This window comes from Fukomys damarensis, unplaced genomic scaffold (genome assembly GCF_012274545.1).
Source record: "Fukomys damarensis isolate Sample0158 unplaced genomic scaffold, DMR_v1.0_HiC HiC_scaffold_12, whole genome shotgun sequence".
NCBI classification, from domain to species: domain Eukaryota; kingdom Metazoa; phylum Chordata; class Mammalia; order Rodentia; family Bathyergidae; genus Fukomys; species Fukomys damarensis.
This window is the reverse complement of record NW_022900924.1, coordinates 59,039,282-59,052,943: the sequence shown is the minus strand read 5'-3', so window position 1 is coordinate 59,052,943 and position 13,662 is coordinate 59,039,282. Positions and strand designations below refer to the sequence as shown.

The window sequence follows — 13,662 nt, the reverse complement described above, 5'->3', positions numbered from 1 at the left end:
TCACAACAATCCTCCTGCTTCAGCCTCCCCAGTGCTGGGGTTACAGGAGTGTGCCACCACGCCTGGATCTTTTTTTTTTTTTTTTAAGTCTAAGGGTTTGATAACCCACTTTGTCAAGGCCATGAGGAAATGGGGCATTTTCATGCATTGCTTGTAGAATGATAGTTTACATCAACTCCGTGGAAGGCAAGTTGGCAAATCCATTAATATAAAAAAATATATATATATGTTTAAACACATGCATAGTGTGCTAATCAGCCTTTTCTCACTTTAACAAATACTTTAGATGAGCAACTCATAATGAGAGGCAATCAGTTTCACAGGCTTTGGTCTGCAATGGATAGGACCTGCTACTCTGGGCTGGGCAGCACAAGGAATAGATGGCGAGACGGAATTGCTCACCTCCTGGCCAGGAAGTGAAAGAGAGCAAGAGAAAGGGGCCGGGATCCAGCTTCTCCTTTGGGACCTGCCTCTCAGTGACCCTGGGATCTCCCACTGGTCCCTGCCTTAAAATTGTCACCACTTCCCAATGTCACCCAGCCTTTAACACGGAGTCCTGTCGCGGCATTCCATACCCAGACAACAGCACATAGACTCTTGACCAAGGGGTCCCATCTTTAAGATTTTACCCTTCAAACAGTCAGATGTATGAGGTGATGGACACACACATCTATTTCCTATAGCACCATTTATAATAAGAGCAGATGAGAAAACAACCAAACTGCAGTTACAGGAGACTGGTTAAACAAACTATTAGCCTTCTTATCATGGAATCTTAAATAGCCGCAAAAGGCATTTTCTCTTTGCGTACTCTCTGGAGGCGGATAACTAAGTAAAATTAGCAAGGTGTACATGTTGTGACTTCGTGTAAAAAATAATAGCAAGAAAATGCCCAAGTACTAATGTGTGTCTACATAGATGTCTATCTTCTGTTCATCTTTTCAAATTTTTTCATTCAAAAGATTTTTGCTGTTATTGTTTTTGTTTTTCAGTACAGGCGACTGAACCCAGGGCCTCAAATATACTAGGCAAGTGCTCTACCACTAAACTATACCCAACCCCCAAAAGTATGTTTTTTTGAAAGAAAATTCAGGCTCATGTATAGAGATTTTGTTTTTTTTTTTTTTTTTTTTTTTTTTTTTGTACTGGGGATTGAAGGCAGGCAGTGGAACCACTGGGCTAAATCCCCAGCTCTAGTTAATTATTTTTAAACTGTCACATAGGGTCCCATTGTTTATGTATTAGCTTTCCTGTTGCAGAGAAAAAATACCCAACATCTGCCATTTAAAGGAAGGGAGGCCTTTATTTTGCCTCACATTTCAGAGGATTGAGTGCATGGCTAGTTGATTCCAAGGCAGAAATGGTGTGGCAGAAAAGAGTGGTGAAGAAAATGTGCCCAACCCATGGCAGCCAGGAGGCAGAAAGAGAAGGGAGGAGCAGGGGACAGGAACACACCCTTTCAGGTCATGTTGCCAAAGGAATCAGCAAGTGACACTCACATACACAGACGAGCTGATGAAAGTAAAATAATAAAAAGTTTATTTTACCAGCAAAGGTTGATCACACTTAAAAAGGCAGTGCCAGTGATCGACCACCTACAGGGTTGCGCTTCTTCTTCTATAGGTTTTACAGCTATGACTCATTCGGGTGGTTACATTTCATTTCCTCAGTTCACATTGCCCGTGTACAAATTACAGTAACCAGACAGTTCACTCTAACCCGGGCGTAACAATTCCTTGTGGTTGGGGAGTTTACCTTAAAATTCCTCTAGCTCTCTATTCTAGTGCAGAGGAAGGGGGTGTTCAGGGTTAGGGATGAGGCCAGATGTCCCACTTCATGGTCAGCGCCTCCAGTGTCTGTTAATTGTGAACTAAACAAAGCAGATTGCTGTTAGAGACAGCAGAAGTCATTTTACATTTTTCTAATGTTTTGTAGGTTTTTAGATCATTTACAAAAGTTCTCTGTATCAGTCACATCCCTAGTGACCCACCTCTTTCAACCAGGGCCCACTTCTGAAAACATGAGATACCATGGGAATGCATTTTAGCCTCTTCCCCTGACCTTCAGAAGGCTTATGTCCATCTCCTTCTGAAAAATTCATTTAGTGCAGCTCTAAGAGTTGCCAAAAGATTAACAGTTCCAGCATTGCTGAAAAGTCCAAGTCTAAAGTCTCCTCTGAGATTCAAGACAAACTCTTAGCTCTGAGCCCATGTGAAAGTAAAAAAGAAAGTTATCTAGTTCCAACATACAATGGCACAGGGTAAACATTTCCATTCCAAAAGTGAAGAATAGACAGAAAACAGACCAAAGCAAGACTGAACCCAGGGGCAAATGTTAAATCCTGAAGCACCATGTCCTACACCTGTCCTACCTGGTTGTGGCAAGATATGAGCTCCAAAGGGCTTTGGCTGCCCCACTCTGATGGCCTTGCTAGTTGCAGTCCACATGGCCTCTTCTCTTGGTCTGGCTCTGCTCACTACCTGTGGTTTTCTTCAGCACATGGTCCACATTCATCTCCAACTTCCTGGGGCCTCTTTAGTCACCCTCCCATCACTGGGACAAAATACCCAACACTTGCAGCATAAAGCAGGAGAGGTTTATTTTGGCTCACAGCTTTCAGATGATTCAGTTCATGGTTGGTTGGCAGAAACAGCGTGGCAGAGGGATGCTGTCATCCCATGTCAGCTAAGAAGCAGGGAGAAAAAAAGAAGGAGCCTGGGACAAGAATATACCCTTCCAGCTCATATCTGCAGGGACCAATCTCCAAATGGGCCCCACCTCCTAACAGCAGAGTTAGTTATTAATTCATCCATGGGTGACTCTACTGCTGAGTACAGAGCCCCCACAATCTAATCACCTGCCAAACATGAGACTTCTGGGGACATTGAATATCTACACCATAACATATGGATTTACCATACTTTATCCATTTTTCTTATAAACATATATTTTTTTGTTTTTACTTTTTGAATGAAACTTCAGTCAACATTGTTGTACAAGCCTCTCTGTGCACATGGATTATGATTTCTGTGTGATATATATTCAGGAGTGGAATTTCTGGTTCTTTCTTGGGTACTTTCAGTTTTACTACATACTTTCAGTATGCCCTAACAAAAGGCTCTTTTGAGTTACCTGCTCACTAGCTGTGTGTGAGTTCCTGTTTACCTATCCCCTGCTTCATTTGATGTGAGGCTACTTAACTTTTACTGATCTGATGCTTGTAGAACAGTATCTGCTGTTCTTTTAATTCATCTAGAATTACTATTAAATTGCTGAATTTAAATGTATTTTCATATACTTGTGACTCATGCACTACTTCCTCTTCTATAAATTATTTGCTCATATCCTTTGCCCAACTAACTTTCTCTTTCTTTCTTCTTTCGGTTTTTGAAACAGGTTCTTGTTATGTAGGTCAGGCTGGCCTTGAACTCACAGTAATCTTTCTGTCTCAGCTTCCTGTCTGAGTACTGGGATTACATAGGCAGGTACCACCACACTTGGATCCAACATTTGCCCAATTGTGCACTGAATTGCTTTACTTATTGACTTGTAGAAGTTCTGTAAAGATCTGGATAGTAACTCTGAATATTATGTATGTTATATTCGCCCAGTATTGTGTATTTTTGACCATGGTTATTGTGTTATTTGATTCAGTCAGTCATGTTATCTTGAACGTTAACTCGTCAACATTATTTGTTGAAGAGCCCATCTCCCATCTCCTCCTGACAGTGACATGTAGCAACATCTTTATCATGATAAGTTTCCTTGTATATATGAATTTGTTTTCCATTAAGTTTATTGGTACATTTTAGGTATACAATAGTTACATTCATCGTTAGGATCTTGTACCTATATGAATTTGTTTTGGTATCTATTTTCCTTGCCTTTTATTTTTTGCTATGCTGAGGATTCAACCCAGGACCTTGTGCATTCCAGGTGAGAGCTCTACCACTGAGCTACACCCCCAGCCTAAGACTGATTTCTGAACTCACCGTTATTAATTTTGAGGCTATTGCCATATTTTTAATTGCTATCTTATATTAGCAATATGTTTTGATATGTGGTATATGAAAAGTCTATTCTTTTTAGGAGTTTGTTGGTGATTTCTGGTACCTTGTTCTTTCTTCAGATCAGACTGTAACTTTCCACAGAAGGTATTTGGTGATTTTAGTAAAAACTGCTGGAGTTTATGGATTAATTGGGAAAGTTTATCTCTTTATTATACAGACCTTTTTATCTACAAAATATTTTATTCATATATCATTTTGTATTTTATTTGAATTTTTTTCCTTTAAGAATTTTTCCCTTAGGATTTTTAGGTTTTTCAGGATTCTCACTGACACTCTGAATAAAATTTTCTCCAATCTTTTTTAATGCTTCTTCTCCTGCATATTCTCATGTATTCCTTCGTTAAACTCACTCAGCAGTATTTTTCTTGCGATTTTGTTTTTTCTCATGTGAACTATCAGTTACTTTTTACAACCCCTTGAGGCTTTGCCATGTTTCTCACACTGAACATTCCCAAGATTGAGTTCTTGATTCTCTCTTCCCTAGTCCCTACCATTGTCTTGTCTTAGTAAAAGCATTTGTCACCTACCTTATTTCTTTTGGCGATGTCCTGGATGCCCTTGTGTCTCTCCCTACATTTAGTTGACCTGAATGTTCTATTCACTGTTGGGCTTCCTTTCCTGCTCATTGCACACCTGGACTTAGCAATTTGAGACATATGCAACACTTGTAGTCCAGATACTGCACAGCATCTGACTTCAGCTGTTCAACCTACAGAGGTACCCAGTTAATATTGAATAAATAATTGCCTAAAGCTGTAGTTTTACTCCCTCCTCCAGATCTTCCCATTCAGTAAACTGCTCCATAGGGTATTTTTAAGCCACTAGTTCAACAGTCATCTTGCTCTGTCCGTTCTAACAAATCCACATCTAATCTTCCTTCAAGTCCTATATATTTTGCCTACTAAAAGTACCTTCACTGCCACCACCCTAGGCACTGATTCTCTGTTTTTCTCATGGTTCCCTTGCTTCCAGCCGTGCCCCCTTCCAATCTTGGATACAAGGAGTCTGGAGATGGTCTCCTATAGTCAGGACCTCTCAACTTCTTCCTGTTCTTCCTACTCCTCAGTTCACCTTCAATACCCAGGGAGGTCTTGCTCACACCCCATCCTCTAGCTTTGATGTCACCCTCCAGGCTGTGGGCATCCCACTCCCTTGGTGTTTCAGACAGAAGTCTCAGGGCCTCTTCCAGAACTCTATCCTCCCCCGCCTGTTGAGTGTCCCCAACTTGTCCTTCAGACCTCAAACTAGGGGTCATTCTTCATGAATCCTTCCTTAGCCCCTCCATCAGTTCCTGCCCTTCGGGCGAGTCCTAACCACTTTTCAGCTGTATGTGCAAAATGTCATCTGAGCAATGAAGGGACAAACTGTTAATGTTTCCTCTCTTGCACTCTAAGCTCCATGAGCACCAGGACCTTTAATAATACTCAGTAAATTTTCACAAGTAGCTGAGTGTTAGCTTTTACCTTTAGTCTACATGTCTTTGTTTGCATTTACCTCCAGTTATTTCGTGTATTTTTTACACATACAGCTCAATGCCATTTGGCCTGTTTTGTCAGCAGGGTCTATTATGATCACAAATTGTCCCAGGAGCTCCTGTCTGCAGTTCAGACGGTCCTCACTAGCCTTAAGAATGGCCTTGACAGTTAGTCCCCAAGGCACTAATACCTCATCTATTCACAATGAGAGCTGGATGAGGATCCTGGCTGCTGGCCCAGTCCCCTAGTTTTGAGGGCGATTTCAGGGGTGCCTGCAGGAGCTGGAAGTTCTCTCTATGTGGATGTCACACTGACATCTGCTGGCTCTGGCAGGGATGGTTATTATCCAGAAATGCTGCTTTTTCATTATGTCTGTGTTTTGCCCATAAAAAAGAATTTTTGTCTTCATTCCCCACTTTTCATCCTCACAGGGATACAATCGCCCTCATTGAAAATACATGATGAACACCTTTTACCCAACATCTTTTTCTTGTTGTTTGTTTGTTTGTTTGAGACAAGTTTTCTCTGTTAGTTCAGTCAGCTGGCCTCAAATTTACAGAGATCCTCCCATCTCAGCCTCCCGAGTGCTGGAGTTACAGGTGTTCCAAAATGCCAGGCCACCCAACATCTTTTCATGTTAATATTTTATGTAACTAGACAGGTGTGGTGGTGCATGCCTGTAATCTCAGCACTCCGGAGGCTGGGCCAGGAGGATCTCTGTAAGTTTGAGGCCAGCCTGGGCTGCAGAGTGAGTTCAAGGCCAACCTGAACTACATAGTGAGACCCTTTTCAATAAACAATAACAATTCATTTGAGGTTTATATGTATTTTAAACACTAGAAGTTACTTCTCCATGCTTTGAAATGATTCAGTTTGTAGTGTTGGGAAGTTCATCTTGATCTTGAAACCAATACATGTAAAGTACAATTCATGGTTGCTTCCATCTTCTTACAATTACTCCTATCATTTGAAGACAAAGGGAGGCAGTGTGAGTTTCAATGAGAAATTGCAGCCACACACAGGAAGAAGTTGGAGAAAAGAAAAGGGAAGCTCTAGGAAGAGATTGATCTTGTTTTCTCAAGTCTTTTCTCCTCCACACTTTGCTGGGGGATTCTGTGCCCTAAGAAGCACATGCTTAGGTTGTTGAAGGGAATTTCCTTTCCCATTCTATCCCTTAAAGGAGAGAGCCAAGATCGACAATTCACGACTGCTATCTCACGGTGTTTTCAGAGTCTGCGGGAGGCCAACTGATGGTAGGGAAGGCCTGCCCTTTGCCTTGTCTGGTACATCTCAGACAACTGGTCTCCCTGGTCACTCATGAGCTCTGCACTGGCTTATATTTCCTTCCATTCTCCAAAAGTCAGATTCCTCATCTGTAAAACAAGAATAACTGTAGTAGTACCCACAACCTAGCACTATTATGATACTTAAATGGCTTAATGAATATCATGCACTGAGAAGAGTACCTGACTCACAGGAACTCTCCATCAGTGGCACTATTATTATTACCATTTGTAATTCATGTTTCCCAGTGGAAAGACAAAACAAAATTTTTTGTATTCTTTATAATCCTTAATTTCAAACAGTCTGGCAGTTCACACGCCAAGAATCATGTCAAACAACCCAGATCATAGAGTTTCTTCCACAGTGTAAGTGGATCCCCCTTCTGTCAAGAAAGCTGAACCTTATGTGAAAAGAATATAGTAGGGAGGAATTTTCCCTGATGAGAAAGAGCAAATGGAGTCCTCCTAGTCAACAGGAAAGTGGGAAAGAGAGAAAGAGAAAGTTAAAGACTCGGATGTCCATATTTTCTCTTCAAATAAAACCTCAAGACTCTAGCAGAGGCTGCGCTATGACGTGGTGAAGTCATCCAGGTGAGGGTGAGCTTGTGTGCATGTGTATGTGATGCCTTTCTGGTCAGAGGCATGGGGCAGGCTGTAAGCTTCTGCAGTAGGTTTGCCTCAGCCCCATCCACCAGGGTGCACAGCCTGGGTTGGGTGCTTCTGATGACAATGGCTCCAAGATGAGCTCTTTTTTAAATTTTTGAGACAGGGTCTGGTTCTGTAATCCTGGCTGGCCTTGAATTCATTATGTAGTAGATCAGGCAGGCTTCAAACTAGTTGTGATCTTCCTGTCTCAGCCTCTGGAGAGCTGGGTTTACAGGCGTGCACTTCTACACCTGGCCAAGGTGAGCTCTTGATGTCCCACAAGTAGCATATTTCATGCATGGGAATCAGAAGTGTCCTAGTGTGGATGTGGAGTAGCTGAGGAGTTATCTGGACCAGAATAGGGAGCTGCTGAATAGACAGCCAATGACCAGTGGCTTTGGTTGGCTCAAGCAGTCAGTAATGTGTGTTATTCATATCAAGGAGCCAGTGACACCAAATAAGGCAGCACATAGCAGAGTATGGCCGAGGAGGACACCACCCAGACCAGCTGCCTGGCCCCCACTGCCATGGGGACATTCGGCTTTCTCCATCCTCTTTTTGAGAAGGAATGGAGGGAGAGGAGGAAGAGGTGTTAGGGAACTGGCCTAACTGACTGCTTTCTGGGAAAAGAAGACTTGGGACAGGCAGTACATGGTATGGACTACTGCGGTGGGCAGCACCCTCTGTTTATTCTTTCTTTCTTTCTTTGGTACTGGGGATTGAACTCAGGTCCTTACACTTGTGAGGCAGGTGGCAGAACTACTGAGCTAAATCCCTAGCCCTATTTTATTTTTTATCAAGCATCTACTAACACTTATGCTGAATCAAGCATTGAACCAGGCTCCAAGGATGGAAAACTTATGGATATAGTGAAATACAAAGATAGTACTAATCTTTCCAGGTGTTCTTCTAGAATTATATAAAACAGAGTCAGGGCAGGGGGGAGAAGGCTGATCTTTACTCCAAGAGAAGGGAAGGGTTTTGAAAGTGTCTTCAGTGAGGGCTTGGTTTTGAACTGGGCCCCCAAGCAGTACAGTTATTGAGTGGGACAGGAGCGGGTAGGAGCCCTATCAAACCACATCCCAAGGCTTGAAATAACATGAGCTCTGGGGACTGAGAACAGATGGGTTCAGTTATCCAGGGAGAGTCCTTCCTTAAACTAAAGCCTTATTACATGCTAAAGAAGGGTCATATTCTCCTTGGACTTTCCCAGCTGGTCAGAACACAGTCATGTGGAGCAGTGAATATAGTTATAGGTATCATCTCAGCTTCAGTCAGAGCAGGAATTCAGTCACAGTCATTTAAAATCTATCTGTCACCCCATACTAATTTATTGGAAAGTTGGAGCAAGTGCTACATTATCTGCTGAGAGCAATGCTAGAGCCATTTGGGAAAGGATGAAGGAAGAAGGCTGAAGGAACTGAGGATGTCTGGGTTTTCTGTGAAAAGCAGAGTGGTATCATTTCCATGTACCAGGCATGGAAATTACAGTGAGTTAGACCAGAACTGCTTTATTTCAGTATTTTCCAAGAGGAGGAAATTGGGCTAAACTTTGCAAAATATATAGGATATGGGAAGGGGTTTGGCAAATGCTTAGAGTCTTTACAGTGACTTACAACCTATAAGTCAGCTGTAGTTTCTTATTGGTCTATAAATGTGTATGGATAAAAGACTTCTTCATATATTGCTGGCACTTTCTCCTCCTGAAAATTTATAGATTCTTTTCTAAGGCTGCTAGTCATCCTGCCTCTCTCAGTGCTTCTTTCTCCTTGACTTTTCCTGCAGCTTGAGGGTTATAGCCCATTGCTCCTCCAGGGAATCTTCCTTTGTCCAGTTCATCCCTCAGTTCCTGGGCATCTTATCCATTCCAAGGCTGTGCTTTCTCTATCAAGCAAAAAACCTTCAAGATTTCAGCTTTAGTTCCTGAGTTTTGAATACTCATTTCCTCATGCGTGTTCTGTGCACCTTAAATTCAGTGTGTCCAATACTGATGCAATGGTCTCCCGTCCTCTCATTTATTTATGCATCTCACTAGCTGATACAGGGCCATATTCCCAGTCACTAGGGCCAGACACTCCACCTCCCACCTCGTCACCTTGGCACTATTCCCTCTCCTGAATTACCCTTGGCAGTGCAGACAGGGTGAGGGCTCTCAGAGGTGCTATAATTCACCCCAGTGTGTTTCTGCTTAGATATCACCTTTCCCACCCTTCCACAAGCTCTCATATCTGAAGGACCAAATCGTAAGGCCAGGTGAAATGTGTCTTCCTGCAAAGTTTTACCCGGTTCTTTAGCCCCACATATGGACTCCCAAGGCTGTGTAATCAGTATGGCCTCTGTCTCAGAGCATGCAGTCCCTTGTGTTGCCCTCACTGATGCCTATATCACAGTCCACTATCTACAAGCTCATTGTAAGTAGGATGCTTATCTGATCCATCTACCTACCCTTCTCAGTGACTGCATATATCTGGGTTCAGTACACTACTTTTATGGCCATTAGCAACTATTTGCATCCCAGGCACATCTTACCTGTATTTTCCATGGGTGGAGAAGTTTCTTAAGGAACTGTACTAAATATGATTCAGCTTTTGGTCCAAGATATCAACTGAGAACTGCCTGCCACAACCTTAGTACACAGTAAGTGCTGAATCTAATGGTTGAAGGGAACTCCATTAATCATTTAGTATTTATTGTATCTAGAAGAATTGGACCATTAAAAATTTTGCATAAAGCAGGTAAGCCGATAAGAGTCTGCAGAGATATAGGAGGAAATTCATGAGAATGTGGTATCACAGGGAAGGAACAGATTACATGGAGAGAGGGTTAAAGAAGAAAACAACTGCCTTAGCAGCATGGAGGTCTTTGAAGAGCTGCCTCACTCTTCTTTTCAGTGCTGTACTTTGAACCCAGTGCCTTTACACTAAGCTATGTCCCCATCCTTCTTTCCTTCCTTCTTTTCTTTTCTTTTTTTTTTTTTTTTTCTAGAGATCAAACTCAGAACCTTGAGCTTGCAAGGCAGGTAGGAAGGTGGTGGCACCACTGAGCTAAATCCTCAGGCCCCCCCATCCTTTTCTTTGAGATAGGGTCTCACTAAGTTCTTAAATTGCCCAGGGTGGGCTGTAACTTATGATCCTCTCACCCCAGCCGTCCAGAGGGCTGGAATTATAGGTACCCACCACCATGCCCAGCTGAGAGCTGTTTTTATTTAAGAAGAAATGAGCAGAAGTGTGACTGAAGTGTATTAAAGAATGAATGGGAGATGTAGATGTAGAAAAATATATGGATAATTTTTGAAGAAATTTACCAAGAGGAGAATAATAGGGAGGTAAGTAGATGTGGAGTGGAGTCCAGAGAGGATTTTCTTTTAAATTGGAAATATACATGTATATGTTTAGAAACTTAAGAGAAAAAGATGTTTCTAAAAGAAATGTAAAACTGCATCAAAAGTAAAAATTTTTGAAGTAAATAATTTAATTATGTAAGATTAATTGTTTTTGCATGATAAAAGCAAATGAAACATTGGGAAAGAGTATTTTTATCATCCATAACAGAAGTAGTAAATAATTTGGAATATCACAAACTGAGATGCAAAAAATGTATTTTACTGTTCTTTCAGTCCTCTTTTCTCTTTGTAGCAAGAGGATCACATTAAAAAGACAAAGTATTAAAATATCACCTTAATGTGATACCATAGTCACTTTCCTCACCACTGACACACAATACCCGATACCACAATTCTAAGGAGAAAAATTTAGCTTTGGTTCAGTTTTCAGAGTTTTTGGTCCATAGTCTGCTGGCTCTAAGGCAGGGCAGCATGGCAGAGGGGCATCTCAGAGGAGAAACTGGTCTTACTGCAGCTAGGAAGCAGATAAAGAGAAGGGAGGAGCTGGGGACGGAGATAAACCTTTCTGGGCCACACCCACCAGTGTCAAGTATCTTCTAACAAACCCTACTTCCTAAGAGCAAGTCAACTATAAACTCCTATAATCTAATCATCTACAATCACTGCCTGTGAGCCCATGATGAGGCTTCGGGTGACATTTAAACTGTAACATTCTGCCCCTGGCCCCAAAAGATTCATGCACATGTCTTCATGAAAAATGCATTTAGTTCATCTGTAAGAGTTGCCAGAGTTTTAACATTGCTGAAAAGTCCAAGACCAAAGTCTTCTCTGAGACTCAAGGTAAATGCTTAGCTGTGAGTGCCTGTAAAAATCAAAAGAAAGTTAAACACTGCCAACACACAAAGGCACAGATTAAATATTACCATTCTGAAAGGGAGGCATAGAGGGATAGAAACTAAGAGGACCAAAACAAGAATGAAGCCCAGCATGACAAACATTAAATATTCTAGTTCTGTGTCCAGCCCCTGGGGCAAGATGTGGCATGATAAAGGTGGCATGTTAAGCTTTAAACAGCTTGGGTGGCTCTGCTCATCCGGCATTGCTATTGGTTGCAGCCCTCATAGTTTATCTCTTGTTCTGCTCTACTCACTTCTTCCTTTCCTCAGATGTGTGGAGCTCCTGGCTTCCCCAGATTCCTAGGGTTTCCAATGCATGATCACCTTCACATCAACAGCTTCACACACTGCCCCCTCAGGGGCACACCACCCAGCCTCCCAGGGCTGCTTCTGAAATCTGTGTGAAAGTCTTTCTGACTCTACACCTCTTGCATCTGCATGCACATAAAACTAGCACCATGTGGATGACACCAAGGTCTGCCACAGGCTCCGTCAGTAACTAGGTCCTTTTGCATCATGGCTGCAGGGGGCTCAGAATGCCTGGATGGTTGAGCATGTTGAAGTGCATCCCAGGGAATCAATTCTCTTTCTGGACCAAGGTGTCCCAAGTTTCTCTTCTCAAAAGAAAGTTTTATGGCCTTATTTGTTTTTCCTTCCTTTCTTCCTTCCTTCCTTCCTTCCTTCCTTCTTTCTTTCCTTCTTTCTTGTACCAGCGATGGAACTCCCAGTCCTTGTGCTTGTGAGGTAGGTGGTGAAATCACCAGCCCTATGACCTTATTTCTTTAAGCCTGTAATGAATGGAAGTTTTGCTGATTTCTCACATGCCCTCAAGCCATTTTTCTTTTTGTCCTGATCCAAAATACTTAGCTTCTTTTTAATGTTAATCCTTTTTTTCAACTAAGCTCTCCTCTCTTCTATTTAGTAGGTGATTTCTTTCTGGTAAAACTGAAAACTTTCAAAATAGGCTTTTTGCTCTTGATTTTCCTTTTAAACCTGGCTAAAAGCCCCAACACTGTCCATGCCACAGCCCCAACATTAAGCTGCTTTGAAATTTTCTCTACCAGAAGAGTCTACTGTCCTTAGTCTCCCAAGTGTCTCAGAGCAGGAACAAAATGTAGACAAATTTTCTGCCACAGCAGAGCACACACTGTCTGAAGTCCAACTGCTAATGAAGTCATTGTTTCCAACTAAAACTTTTAGAGCCTGGTCTTTTCCATCTACTTTTTTACCATCCTTTTGCTCTGTTGAGCTCTGACCAGACTTTCCCACTGAGCTCACCTCACAACACTCTAGGCTTCTCTAGCTGGCATCTTCAAACTTTTCCAAAATCCTCCCATAAACCAGTTCCACTGGCCTCCGAACCACATGGTCAGGTAGCATTACAGCAGCAACCCTACTTCAATGTTACCAAAATCTGTCTTATTCACTTTTTTTGTTGCTGAGACACTGAGACACTACCCGACACCCATAATTTAAAGGAGAGATATATTTTCATGTACAGTTTATACAGGTTTCGGTCCACAGTCTGCTCGCTCTAAAGCAGGGCAACATGGCAGAAAGGCATGGCAGAGGACAAGATACTCACATCATGGTGGCTAGAAAGCAGGTCAAGTGAAGGGAGGATCTGGGACCCTTTCAGTTATAGGTCTCCCCTCTGAGAAAACGGACTTTAAAATACAAGGATAACATCGATAGGCCCTCTCCGGGCTCCTCTCAGGGGCCGGGGTCAGGAAACCGACTCCCAGGTTTGCTCCCCGCCTGACTGCCCGTCCCTTCCCGTCCTCAGTGAGATGAGCCAGAAGGGGGCCAAGGAGGGCCCGCGCCTGTCCAAGAACCAGCGGCTGTCGGAGCACTTCAGCATCCGCTGCTGCCCGCCCTTCACCTTCCTCAACTCCAAGCGCGAGCTGGTGGACCGCAGGTACAGCCTGTGCCGCAGCGGCTGCTTCTACG

The 13,662-nt window shown here is 42.6% G+C and overlaps 1 protein-coding gene across 1 annotated transcript in view; it reads left to right on the top strand.

The window, feature by feature from the left end:
• Positions 1–13,661, top strand: part of Mobp (myelin associated oligodendrocyte basic protein) — a gene marked incomplete at its 3' end in the record, with an annotated part of 31,127 nt that extends 17,466 nt beyond the window's left edge. The window contains exon 3 of the mRNA XM_010624594.2: positions 13,499–13,661. Coding sequence (XP_010622896.1) covers positions 13,503–13,661 — 159 coding nt within the window. The remainder of the gene's footprint in view (positions 1–13,498) is intronic.
• Position 13,662: the final 1 nt, after the last annotated feature.